This window comes from Syngnathoides biaculeatus, chromosome 2 (genome assembly GCF_019802595.1).
Source record: "Syngnathoides biaculeatus isolate LvHL_M chromosome 2, ASM1980259v1, whole genome shotgun sequence".
Lineage (NCBI taxonomy): Eukaryota > Metazoa > Chordata > Actinopteri > Syngnathiformes > Syngnathidae > Syngnathoides > Syngnathoides biaculeatus.
This window is the reverse complement of record NC_084641.1, coordinates 8,717,088-8,729,333: the sequence shown is the minus strand read 5'-3', so window position 1 is coordinate 8,729,333 and position 12,246 is coordinate 8,717,088. Positions and strand designations below refer to the sequence as shown.

The 12,246-nt window shown below is 41.4% G+C and overlaps 1 protein-coding gene across 5 annotated transcripts in view; it reads right to left on the bottom strand.

Moving 5' to 3' along the window:
- Positions 1-12,246, bottom strand: part of LOC133506541 (receptor tyrosine-protein kinase erbB-4-like) — a 182,902-nt gene that overhangs the window by 96,542 nt on the left and 74,114 nt on the right. For all 5 annotated transcript variants that reach the window (XM_061830790.1, XM_061830783.1, XM_061830801.1 and 2 more), the window contains exon 2: positions 2,911-3,062. In XM_061830790.1, the coding sequence (XP_061686774.1) occupies positions 2,911-3,062 (152 nt within the window). The remainder of the gene's footprint in view (positions 1-2,910; positions 3,063-12,246) is intronic.

Below are 12,246 nucleotides of genomic sequence, written 5' to 3'. Positions count from 1 at the left end.
ACATTTCCACCCAACTCACTTAATTGGAAGATTGCCAGACAAAAGTTCAACAACAATCAACTGTGCGGATAAATTGCATTTCACAGTGGGTTGCAGCTCCCATGCACAGGCCGCAAAATGAAAAAAAAATGTAAAAAAATCCATCATCTACATCTGCTGAACTAGCCAACCAACCATCTAATTCATTATCCATATTATTATGACTAAAGTTAAACACGTCACAAAATGAATATTAAAATAAGATTGTTTCAAATGAATGGAACTTATGAATAAAAACGGTCCAGCATCAAACAGCGGCATTAAAGTCGTGGTGGGGGTTTCACTGCGACAAACAGTTCCCATAGTTACCACTAAACTCCAGAGACCTGACCTCCCTCACATCCACTTAACAATCCCCAGATGTCTAATTGTTTCCCTAATGATGCTGAGCCTAATGGGACTGTTTATGGTGTTCATTTTATAGCGCTGGCCCAGTAATTAGACTGCACGCACTTCATTAAACAGCACGATGTGAATGGCGCACACGTTTATCTGTCCATGGTGCTGAGGTTTGTGAATCACACACGAACACACGCACACATTGACTCTGTCCATGGTATCAAATCATCAGGGGCCCTAGCATTTGAACTTTCCATGCCATTATTGTGATTGATTAGTACAACTTTGTTGGGATAATGTGCGTACAAGTATGTAACCGGCACCATTTAATTGCACATCATTCATCATTAATGTTGAAACCACTGGTTTTATTACAACTTGTGGTGAAGCAATAAAAACATTTGTTTTGGACTTTTCACACACCCAATGCACTAAGCACAGGAATTTTTCATTTTTAAGGGGGAAAAAAATAGCCAGAATCAGAATCAACTTTAATGGCCATGTGTGTAACAACACACAAAGAATTTCTCTCCGGCAGTCTCTGCCACCATGGTACAACATTTACTTTGAGTGGTGAGAAGATGAACAAACTAACTTGCAAGAACAAAGAACAATACAAATTCAATTAATTAAATCACATTGTAGAGTATAAACATACACATGCTTTAATAATGTCATTTATAGAGTGTAAATTAAACAGTTTCTATTCTTTATGCTTTTATTCAACGGACATGGTGGTGCTCCCAGCATACATCCCATGTCCAGCAGGGGCAGTCTTTTCCATACATACTGTCTGATACACATATGTTTGATGGTGAAACAAACAAACAAACAAAAAAAAAGACAAAGATGCAGTGAAATTGGACATTTGTAGTTGATTACTGCAACATTGATGCACGATTATTAAGCTCATCTATGGCATTTTTCATTGTGTGTTAGCATTAAGTCGACGGTCTTTCAAAAAGGGAAAGTGATGTGGTTTTGTTACAGTTCTCTTGTGTTTAAATCCAGCTGGAAACAGCTTGAAGCAAGAAATTATTAATTATTTAATTAAGTATTCACTGTCTGCTAAGCTGTTGCTTGTTGTGAAGTTGGCTGTCACCATGTAGTGGCCCTAAGTGAAATAATTGCTGACAAATCATCCCCCCCCCAAAAAAAACAAAAACCCTCATCTCATATATCCCCCGAGTTGTGGTGCCACTCTATTATTACCTCATATCAAACCTTCTTTCTCTACCAACATCCAAACACTGCAGAGTCATGTGATTATTTTTGGGTTGGGGCGTGGAGATGTGTGAATCATCTTTGCAAAACATTTGAATACTGCACTGAAACTCCTGCAGAACGGCCAGAACTTGATGAACTGCCAGATGACAGACAGTTCAAAAGCAGCATGTTTTGTCAGGGACCAAAAAGGTTTTTCTGCCCATGATCATGATTCCGACAAAAAAAAAAAAAAAAAAAAAAAGTAACGGGAATTGTCTGGCAGTTCTACGTTTGATATCATTGTGTCGTTTTACCAGTCTGCCCAAATCCCCATTGGGTTTATTTTCATCATCTTCAATTCTTTTATTTCTAAGGTCACAGATATTGCAAATGTTCCTCTGTGCCTGTAATGTAAAAGTAATACCCACCTTTTGCAGTGGCATTTATAATCATAATACATCAGGAATACCTACACTACAAGGGATCAATATTGGACAGTATCAAATGAAACGTCTAGTAATATATAATTTATCAAATGTAATGGTAAAAATTGACATTGTCAAGTAAGTTTCATTTTTTTTGTATATCACACTTATATAAATATGACAAAGACAACCCCCCAAAGAATTACCAATAAAAGAAAATGCCGTTCACGTCATCCATGACCGATTCATTTGAAATCCCACGGAATATTCTTTTCGGGAAATTATGAGTCCTCTCATTGGCTAGCGAGTTGTTCAGGGTTTACCCTGCCTCCCGCTCAATGATTGCTAGGATAGGCTCCAGCAGGCCCGCAGCTCTAGTGAGGATAAGCGGTACAGAAAACCGATGGATGTGATTTCATTTTGCTGCAGGGATTCATGGTAAGGGTACCAGTGATAAACGGGCTTCACTGATATGAACATTCATTCAGTCATAAGGTATTTTGCAATGACCATTTATCTAAATGGACATGTGGGATGTGGAGGTGATTATGGGAAAAGGCAGTACGGAAGATGAATGAATAAATGAATGCATGAGATTATTCTGAGGTAGAGAGGCCGCTAAACACATTTTCCAGTTCACTGTGATTTATGTGTTGATATGCAGTCACACAAATGACTATTTTTTTTGGGGGGGGTTGCCATTTTTGGATCTTGCAGTTCTTAAACTTACCTTGGAACACTTAAATTATTAAAGCCATCAAAAGTGAGAGCTCGGGCCATTGTGCTGAAACATTCTTATGAGTCGCTTGTTCTGGTTTGCACTCCCCCATGTTGACTTAGTTTGTCTCAATATTGTACTCATAATCAACGTCGTGATCACAATCAACAGCTGATTTCATACCTTAAGGAAGGAGAGGTTGCGGTTCCGATCAATGCTGGTTATCTCCAGGTTGCCCATGACAACTTCACAGTTTTCGTAGAGTTTCTTCAGGGTGCGGTACTGCTGGTCCAGGTCTGAAAGGGAGCTCAGCTTGTTCTCTGTACCTGGACAAACTGGAGACAAAAATGCACGAATGAACTCTAATATAATGCAGCAGTACTTGTGTGTGGCCTTGACGACCACGTCATCTTATATATCAAACACGTTTGTCTGAATATTTTCACGATGAACAGCCTGATATTCTTTATACGCTGTAAGAGATTCTGGAAAAAAGAATCAGAATGAGTGGAAAAAACATGGATGGACTGTTGCATCATTGAATTTGCTCTGATTCCAAACAACACCCATAGCTCATAAAATCCTATATTGCTTTATAGATTGTTTACTCCGCAAAGATTAGTTCACTGGCCTTGCTTCACTTGGTGATCCTCCATATTGCTGTGGGTACTCAGGGTGCACCCAGAATGGCAGCGAGGGGACCTAAGTTACAGTGATAAATGAGAATTGCTGACCACGCGAGCTGATGAGTTATGAGAGGGGATTATTTGAGAGCTACTACAAAGAAACCCTGAGAAAGGATATAGAATGGGTCCGATCAATGAAAGAGTGGGTGTGAGCGTGTTTGTGTTTATGTGTATGTGTGTGTGTGTGTGTGTGTGAGAGGGCATTTGTGCACGTGTGTTTCGAGAAAGGTGAGCAAGCATGTGTAATCTTCTGTTATCGGATCCTACTTTCTCGTGTGTGTATGTGCTCGCTTGGGGAGCAACGATCCGGGAGAGGTGAAAAGTGAGAGGAAAACAACCCTCAAAAGCCAATGTCAGTCAACCAAACACACAAATGCATGCATATGCACGCACACACACACACCTAAGCTCGCTGAAGATTTAAACAATTAACTCCACAAGTTTGAGAATTTACTTTTGCGTTTTTGCTTGTTAATTGGTGGCACGATGCATGGCTGGTTAGCGCATTTGCCTCACATCTCTGAGGACTGGGGTTTAAATCCAAGTCCTCATGTCTGGAGTTAGGATGTTCTTCCCCTGTGTAGGTTTTCTCTGGGTACTCCGGTTTCCTACCACCTCCCCAAAAACATCCGTGGCAGGTTGATTGAAGACTTTAAATTGCCCATAGGTCTGAATGCGAGTGCGAATGATTGTTGGTCTATATAGAATGTGGCTTGTAATTGGCTGCCGACCAGTTCAGGGGGGACCCCGCTTCTCGGCCAGCGTGACCAGAGACAGGCTGAGGATAAATGTTCTGGAAAATTGATTGGCAGATGTTTGTTGTTTTCATGACTAAACGAAGGAGTGGTTGAAGTTCCGATCACTGCTGATTATCTCCAGGTTCAGGATAAAGACTTCCCAATTCTGGGTCGACGGGTGATCCACCCACTTGTCCAGCAAAATTGCCTTATTCTTACAGACACATTGAGCTGTATCCTTTACTTACCCCATCACTTCCATTTTCTGATCCCATTGAGGTGCTCGCTGCACCCGCACTGTCCCTGTGCCTTTTTCTCACCACGTTTGAAAGGCTGACACAGCGAGCTGGATGGGAAATGAAGGACAATCAGAAAAGGTTGCGACCTCACTGGGTTTGAGCTATAGAAGCTAATTGAGTGGGTGAGGGGCAGCTGCTAGGGTCAGCAGAGCAGCGTGTGCATGACCCACACAAAAAGCAGAGATGGTTCAAAGCTGTGGATCAAGGTTAGAAGGCCTGTTCACTGAAAAACTGATTATTTTTAGCCACAAAACATGGAACTTTTTGGTTGAAGCCACATCACTGCATTCATACACACGGCATACAACTTGTTGAAAAGCTTCAACAAACACACTAATTTTACTACATTCTGGCCGTTAATATTACCAACTTCATCCTCATCAGTGTCTCGGGTAAAGCGTTGCTGATGAGCCAGCTTATACGACCCAAATGTGCCCAAGGTTTCATCACAAAATTAGGTAAGTAAAATATGTGATGAGACAAATTAAACTCCTCTGCGTTAGCTTCATGAGCGGCACTGCCATGATGATACATTAAAACTTTTATCAGGAATGTCTTATTTATGACGGTCCGGGGCCCATTTTAGTAGAGTTTGCAACATTTAGCAGTTAGTGGTGATAAAGTTGCACACTAAATATAGTTGGCGAATGTCACCCTTTACAAGCCCTTTTATGAGTGGAGTTCAAACTTTCTATGCATACTTAGAGAATATGACTCATCTCAGTGCCATCCAGATCAATTCATTGGTTAGCAACCTTATAAACAAAATAAAGCATTTTGTTTTAGGGGAGTAGCACTGACGTGCTTGCAGGCTTGTACACCAAAGCCAAGTTTTTGCCTGTCCTTTGATGCACTTTTTCACCAAAATCTGAAAGCAGCACAATACAACAATGGAAAGTTAGAGGAACAAATATGCAATGCGAAGGGGAGCCCCCAGATCATGTATCTTCATCACTTTCTCCTAATAAGGATGTCTGAGAGTCCCTGTAAATCTGGGGTTAAATCATCCCTGACAGTCTCGGCATCTGATATGTCGCCAGCAGGGGTTCCGACGCATCAATTATCCGGCAGCTGAATGTCTTCCTCTCCGTCCTCACTGGTTGTGACCACAGCTCCAAACTTTGTGTGTTTTTGTCCTTCTCTGATTGCCTTACACTCCCAAATAACAGGGTTTTTTTTTTATATAAGCTTTCAGAATTTTCTCTCGGACATCCTGTTTCATGCATTGAAATCCATGGTTGTTGGTGCACGAGGTCTGTGTGGCACTTTGGTTTTTACCATGTCTTTGCACCTCTTCTTTGGGTCTCCAGGAGCACAGTATCCTTTGACATGTTGAGGAGGGGAGAGAGAGTTAGGCATACAGATCACACGACCTGTCCATCTGAGCTGATGACGGGTAATGGTAATGAGAGAGGTACCAGACATGCAGCGATCCTCCCACATGATCCTGAAGATTTTCCTGACGTACAGCATCTCTGCGAATGTGAGCGCCTCAAATGTCTTAAAATGCCTTCTTGTGTTGTTCCAGATTTCTGACGTTTTCCCAACTTGTGAATGGATAGCTACTTTCAAGTTGCCAATGGGCTGCTTTTTTCTTGTTACCTTGAAGTTGTGAGGATAAGCGGTACATAAAATGGATGAAGTTGGTATCATTTTGCTAGATGCTAAAGGTTTGCCGGTTGATGTCAATGAGCCCCTGTGTTTCAGTGTACTCATAATCAGAGTCATGTTGTTTCTGCATTTTGTGACCAAGGATAGGTATACAGGAATTTATAATGGCAGACGTTTTTAATGGCACTTAAAACCTGGAAGACAAGGTGATATCAAGGTTAGCAGGTTGATAAGTGGTATGAACTAAATCGCTCAAAGGATTGTGTGGCTCTGTCTTTTCTTCTCTGGATAGCGATAGGATGAATTCAACGATATATGTCCAGCATTCATATGCACTGGTTATCGCTCTAGTGCAGAACACATCAATGCAGCTTTTGAAATGGACAATGATGAACCAAATATGGGGCCACATTTTTTTGTGTGTGTGTGTGTGGGGGGGGGTGTGCTGGTGATTATCAGTATGTTTTAAGCAATTGCTCAGCAGCAGCAGCCAAAAACTCTGACCTATTAGTTTACAAGAAGGAGTTGAGTTTTTTCAGGTTTAAGGCTTCGTTTACTTTATCCCGAACTAGTATATTAGGGCTTTCTGATGGCTTGCAAGCATTGGATCATGGTCGTCAGGCATTATTAGGCATTCGGTGATGCCCACAATGAGTTTATGGTGGTTGATGAGGGAAATGTTAAAGGCAAACCCCACACAGAGGATTCATGACTGTATGCTTAGATTCTGTTTTTGACAGCTTGGTGTTGTTCCCACCGAATGCAGCAGTAGTCCAGTCATAAAACCTATTTTTGTCTCAGTCCAAGCGCTTCATCATCTACTGACTTTGTGCCAAGGTGTGGCCATTGAATCCTAGACCTCACATTCGTGCCCCAACCATCACTTCTTGGTCGCCACAGGGATAGGGAAAACTGTTCAGCAGGTGGAATCATCAATGACCTGTCTTGACTCAATACCATCTGAATTTTTCAAAACTATGGTGAGGTCTGTGCCAGCTGATTTGTAGCAAATCATCAATTGCTCATTTCAGTCTGGTGAGTCTCTTAAAGCTCTCAAAGTAGCCGCTGTTAAGCCTCTTCTAGAAAAAAAAAAAAGAGTGCTGGAGGATTCCATATTAGCTTTAGACCCATCTCGGATTTCCATTTCATAACCAAGATTGTTGACAAAGTTATTTTTAATCACCTCAGCCATTTCTTGAATTTAAATGGACTTTCTGACAAATTTCAATCAGGTTTCCGAATTCATCATGGTACAAAATGTTCTTTTATCAACGTACTAAATGATGAAAGGTTGAATACTGACTCGGGAAAGGTGCCAATTTTGGTCTTGTTAAATCTCAGTGCGGCTTTTAATACAGTTGGTATTTTGATACGATCATAATATACTGCTGAAAAGGTTGGAATCATGGGTAGGATTAAATGGAACAGTTATTAAATGCTTCACGTCCTTTCTAGAGGAAAGAAGTAACTTTGTAACCACTGGAAGTGCTCAATCGCAACATAAGGCAATGTCCTCTGGGGTACCTCAAGGGATCACTTCTGTTCAGCGTGTATATGCTAACCTTGGGTCAAATTCTTCAGAACTTTATTTTTGACCATCACAGCTATTTAGATGACACAATGTTATATTTAGCAGCGTCTCCAGATGGCGTCAGTTCAATTCAGGTGTAATGGCACTGTCTAAAGCAAATAACTCGAGACAACATTTTCTTCAACTAAACCACAACAAAATTGAGAATTGTTTTTGCCAAAAAAAAAAAAAAAATAGTATGGCTGTTAGTAAATACATTCACTCACTATCTTTAAAAAGCAAAGACCAAGTCTGAAACCTTGGTGTTCTGATTCCAACTTGACTTTCATCAGTCATAAAAAATCAATTACAAAAACTGCCTTTTACCATTTGAAGAACATATTCTGAATGAAGGCTTGGATGTGCCAAGCAGACCAGGAGAAGCTCATCCGTGTTTTTTTTTTTTTTTTTTACACAAGTAGACTTGACGATTGGTTTTCTGACTGGACTCTTCAAAAAGAGCATTAAACAGCTGCAGCTTATTCAGAATGCTGCAGCTTGGGTTTTGACCAGAACAAAGAGGTCAGACAATATCACTTAAATTCCAAAGTCTTTATACTGGCTTCAAACCAGCTTTAGAATATATTTTAAAGTTCTCCTACTCGTTTAGGTCCTGAATACATGAAAGAAATGCTAATTAAATACAAACGCAGTAGGGCTATAAAATCAACTGATTCGGGTCTAATAACGGAATGCAGAGTTCAACATGAAGCAGCATTTAGCTATTACGCAGAGCATAAATGGAATAAACTACCAATCAAAGTTACGTCCGCCCAAAGTGTGAATGTTTTTAAATCCAGGTGAAAAACTTTGTTTTTCCCCTCATACTTTTTATAATACATCCATCTTCAAATAATATTTTTGGGTTGTATGCTGTTTTATTTGTATTTAAATCTTTGAATCCCTTAAAAGCACATTGAGTTAGCTTGTGTATGAAATGTGCCATACACATAAATGTGTGGTTTTGCTTGAAGGTACCAAGACAACCTGTAGCCACAACACCGTCCTTAGTAGTGGACGACTTAGATCCAGTAGCATGGAATTCATGATGACTGGTGAACCTCCCCTGTTGCAGCTATTGTGCAACACCCACCACCGCTTTTATCTAGAACCTTGTCACAACGGGTGCCCCTAAAAGGATAGCTTGAAGGTTCATTCATCTCACGTTCACTGGCTCAAACAGGAATTGTTGACATCAAAAGGGCGATTCTTGCATCAGAGGGTGTCCTAGTGGTATATCGCCTGTTACAATGATAGAAATGGGCACAGGGTGGAGTTGGGGGGTTATGCATACATGCGTGGTCACGGGTGGGCGTAGACGTTTATGCATGTGTGAAAGGTTTAATGAGTCGTCCCAGTGCATTTTACCCAGTGGCTTCTCTTTGTGGGGAAATGAGGTTTGTAGTTAATGTAGCACAGAAGGGCTGCCTGAGATTGTGTTTGCGTGTGTGTGTTTGTGTCAGTTTAAGTACATTTGCTCTGAGCAGAATATTAGTCTGAACCATATGGAAGAAATCACAATGGAAGAAGCTATTAGAACATTAACAGTTGTGTGTCTCAATATGCAAACATGATAAGGATATGCATCAAAAGTGTGTGTGTTTATGCAAGTGTGTTTAGTGTCACCAAATTGTAAATCACATCAGCTTCACTAACTTTGCAAATACAATCTGTCATCAGGGTGTGCGCAAAGTCGAGTGGCATGTTTGTAATGAAACGCTCATATGCTACACGTGCACTCACACACACACACGCACACACACAAACACAGCAGCGGTGTAGGGATGGAGGCGGGGGGTCTCCCAGAAGAGGAAATACATTTGAGATGGATGTAATGAGCAAGCAAAAGGCAAATGAGCCCTTCAGTGTGACAACTCTAATCTAGACACAGACAGGATGTGTCGAGGGAAACGTGTTATTGCAGAGAAAATCCAAAACGTCATTCACTCCAACTGTCTTCCAGCCCTCACCTACCATGTTTGCACCCTTTCCCTTCCTTCACCCAAGCACACACATTTAGGTATCCTCTATTCTCCCTCCATCTTCCCTGCCCCTGACCATTTGCTTTCGTCCATGATTTAATAGTCCGAGTCTTGACGCGAGTGGGTGTTCTGTTAGGAAATTCATTGACATTAAAGTCACAATAAAGCAAGGTATTCTTGCTGCTATATTATTACAGTGGTTAAATCGGGGTTAAATCAAGGAAATAGTTCAGATTGCCAAGTGATATGAGAAAGTGGTCTCCGGGCAGAAACTATGGCAACAGCAACAGATGAGCCCAACAGCTTCGACTAAGCTGTTGTCTGCTGTTGTCCAAAAAAATAATTGCACAGCTGAGCTTCTGAAGTTGAATGTCCATGAGCTCGCACAATTTGTATTTTGGCTAAAATGTCAGGAAACAAAGGCTCAAAAATTGAAATATGTTTGGAGTGCCACAAATGACATTCAGTGGTAAATTTTGCAATTTTGTTTTGGGATGTGAACAGACGAGAGGTTGTCCAGCATTGTGTTCAGCCTCAGTGGTTCCACCCTCAATTAACACTCCATTCCCTTTCATGGCCGTAGCAATCCATCTCAGGTTGAATCAATAAGCCTTCACGAGCGTGTGGTTGTTGAGGGATGTAAATAGCAGAAATCTGACATTTGTCGCAAATAAAACAAAAGGTCTTCGAGATAATCAACAGCAGGCCCTGCGCCATTTCTCAAACAATCCATAGCCTTATTAAAAAGGTCCAATAACTTAGTGGGTGAACTCCAAATAGCGGGCACATGTGTGATGAGTTACAGTTCGAGGTGCGACCGCGGTGTATTTCCCTCTTTCTGCAGTAAAGAAACACAATAGTTTGTAGATTTTCAACAACATTTTTGCAATGATCGACTTGGCATCAAAAAGGTTAAGGAGTGAAAAAATCTGAGTTCATCTAGGTTTATTAAAACATTTTTAGAGCCAAAGAGGGTGGGGCCTTATCCTATATCCTTGCTAAGAATAAAAATAAGGAATAAAATAATTACATCGTGACCTTTGTGTTTATTCTGCAAGAATGATGATTGTGAATGGCTTAGCATGTGATGTAGTAGATGAGGGAAACAAAACGGAGTTTATCCAATAAAACTATCCATCCATTTTCTGAGCCGCTGATCCTCACAAGGGTCACAGGAGTGCGAGAGCCTATTCCGGCTATCATCGGGCAGGAGGCGGGATACACCGTTGCCAGCCATTCGCAGGGTACATAGAGACTGACAACAGTCACACACGCAATCACACCTAGGGGCAATTTTAGAGTGTCCAATTAATATTGCATGTTTTTAGAAAATGTGAGGAAACTGGAGTGCCTGGAGGAAACCCACGCGGGCACGGGGAGAACATGCAAACTCCACACAGGCAGCGCCGGCATTCAAACCCTGGTCCTCAGAACTGTGAGGCCAACACTCTAACCAGTTGCGTCACCGTGCCACCACAACAAAACCACATCATATAAACTCATCAGAAATTGACTAAATGATCCTTTTGTCTTTGCTGAAGTGGGATTTGAAGAATTCCAGAAGCAGGAAAGGCTGACTGACAGGAGTAATGCCGTCAGTTTAATTGAGAAGCGTAGCAAGAGGATTAGGAACAACAATTGTTTGAAAAGTAAATTTTAGCCATCTCAAACTCATTTAGTGTTAGCCCTACTGTGAATTAAGCAAAATGAGATAAAAGTGAGTCAATTTCCTCATTAGACTATGACCTGCAGCTGCATTCATTAATGCGAGGCGGGGGGATTCTCAGGATCCCAGAGTACCAAGAAGTCAACCATAGTCACACCACTGGAGCTTAATTAAATTTGTGATCATTAAAACTTTCTCTGGATGTGTTCCTGTCTGAACAGAGGGATGGACAATGAATGAATATTTGATGCCCTCAAAATCTCTCCCGAAATTGACTCCCTCAGACATTTGTGATGGAATACTCTTCAGATTTTTTTCGGATTCTGAAAGCGTCCATCTGCCAGTGTCTTTCCTTTAAAGAAATGCACGGAAGCATGCCATGAAACACACACACACACAAACACAAATCATAAAGAACAAACAAGCCCAGATTTAAAGACAACCAGGTTATTTGCAAAGTCAAGTGGTTTGTAAAGAAACACTCATATCATATATGTGCGTGCAGGCGCACACACGCACACACACGCTGATTGAGTTCTAATGGGCCCATGCTTCAGCCCCGCAGCTTAGCCAGGACACTTTTTTTCCCCTTTAAATCTGTACTTTAAGTGACAAAGCCCCAAGTTGCCTTCTCAATTATGTTGTACAGGTGCAGTCAGCTATAGCGGGTAATTGCATTGGGTGTTTGGCGCTCCCCAAGAAGGACTGGAAGCTTGTGGCAGAGTTGTCAGGAGCTCCTGGAGGACCCACCAGCATGCACGTGTATGTGTGCACTCCTGCCATGATCAATCCCTCTAGTTTGCATACACAAGACAGGAGGTCCATGCATGGGCGAACTCGCTGTTGTCAATGTTTATTGGTGCGCACACATATTGGTGGGTAGGCAAAGTTCCGTGGGCACCATCAGCACCTGGTCCAGATGCAAAATAAAGCACAGATGTGGCAGTTTAATTAGCCTTGCTAGAGGT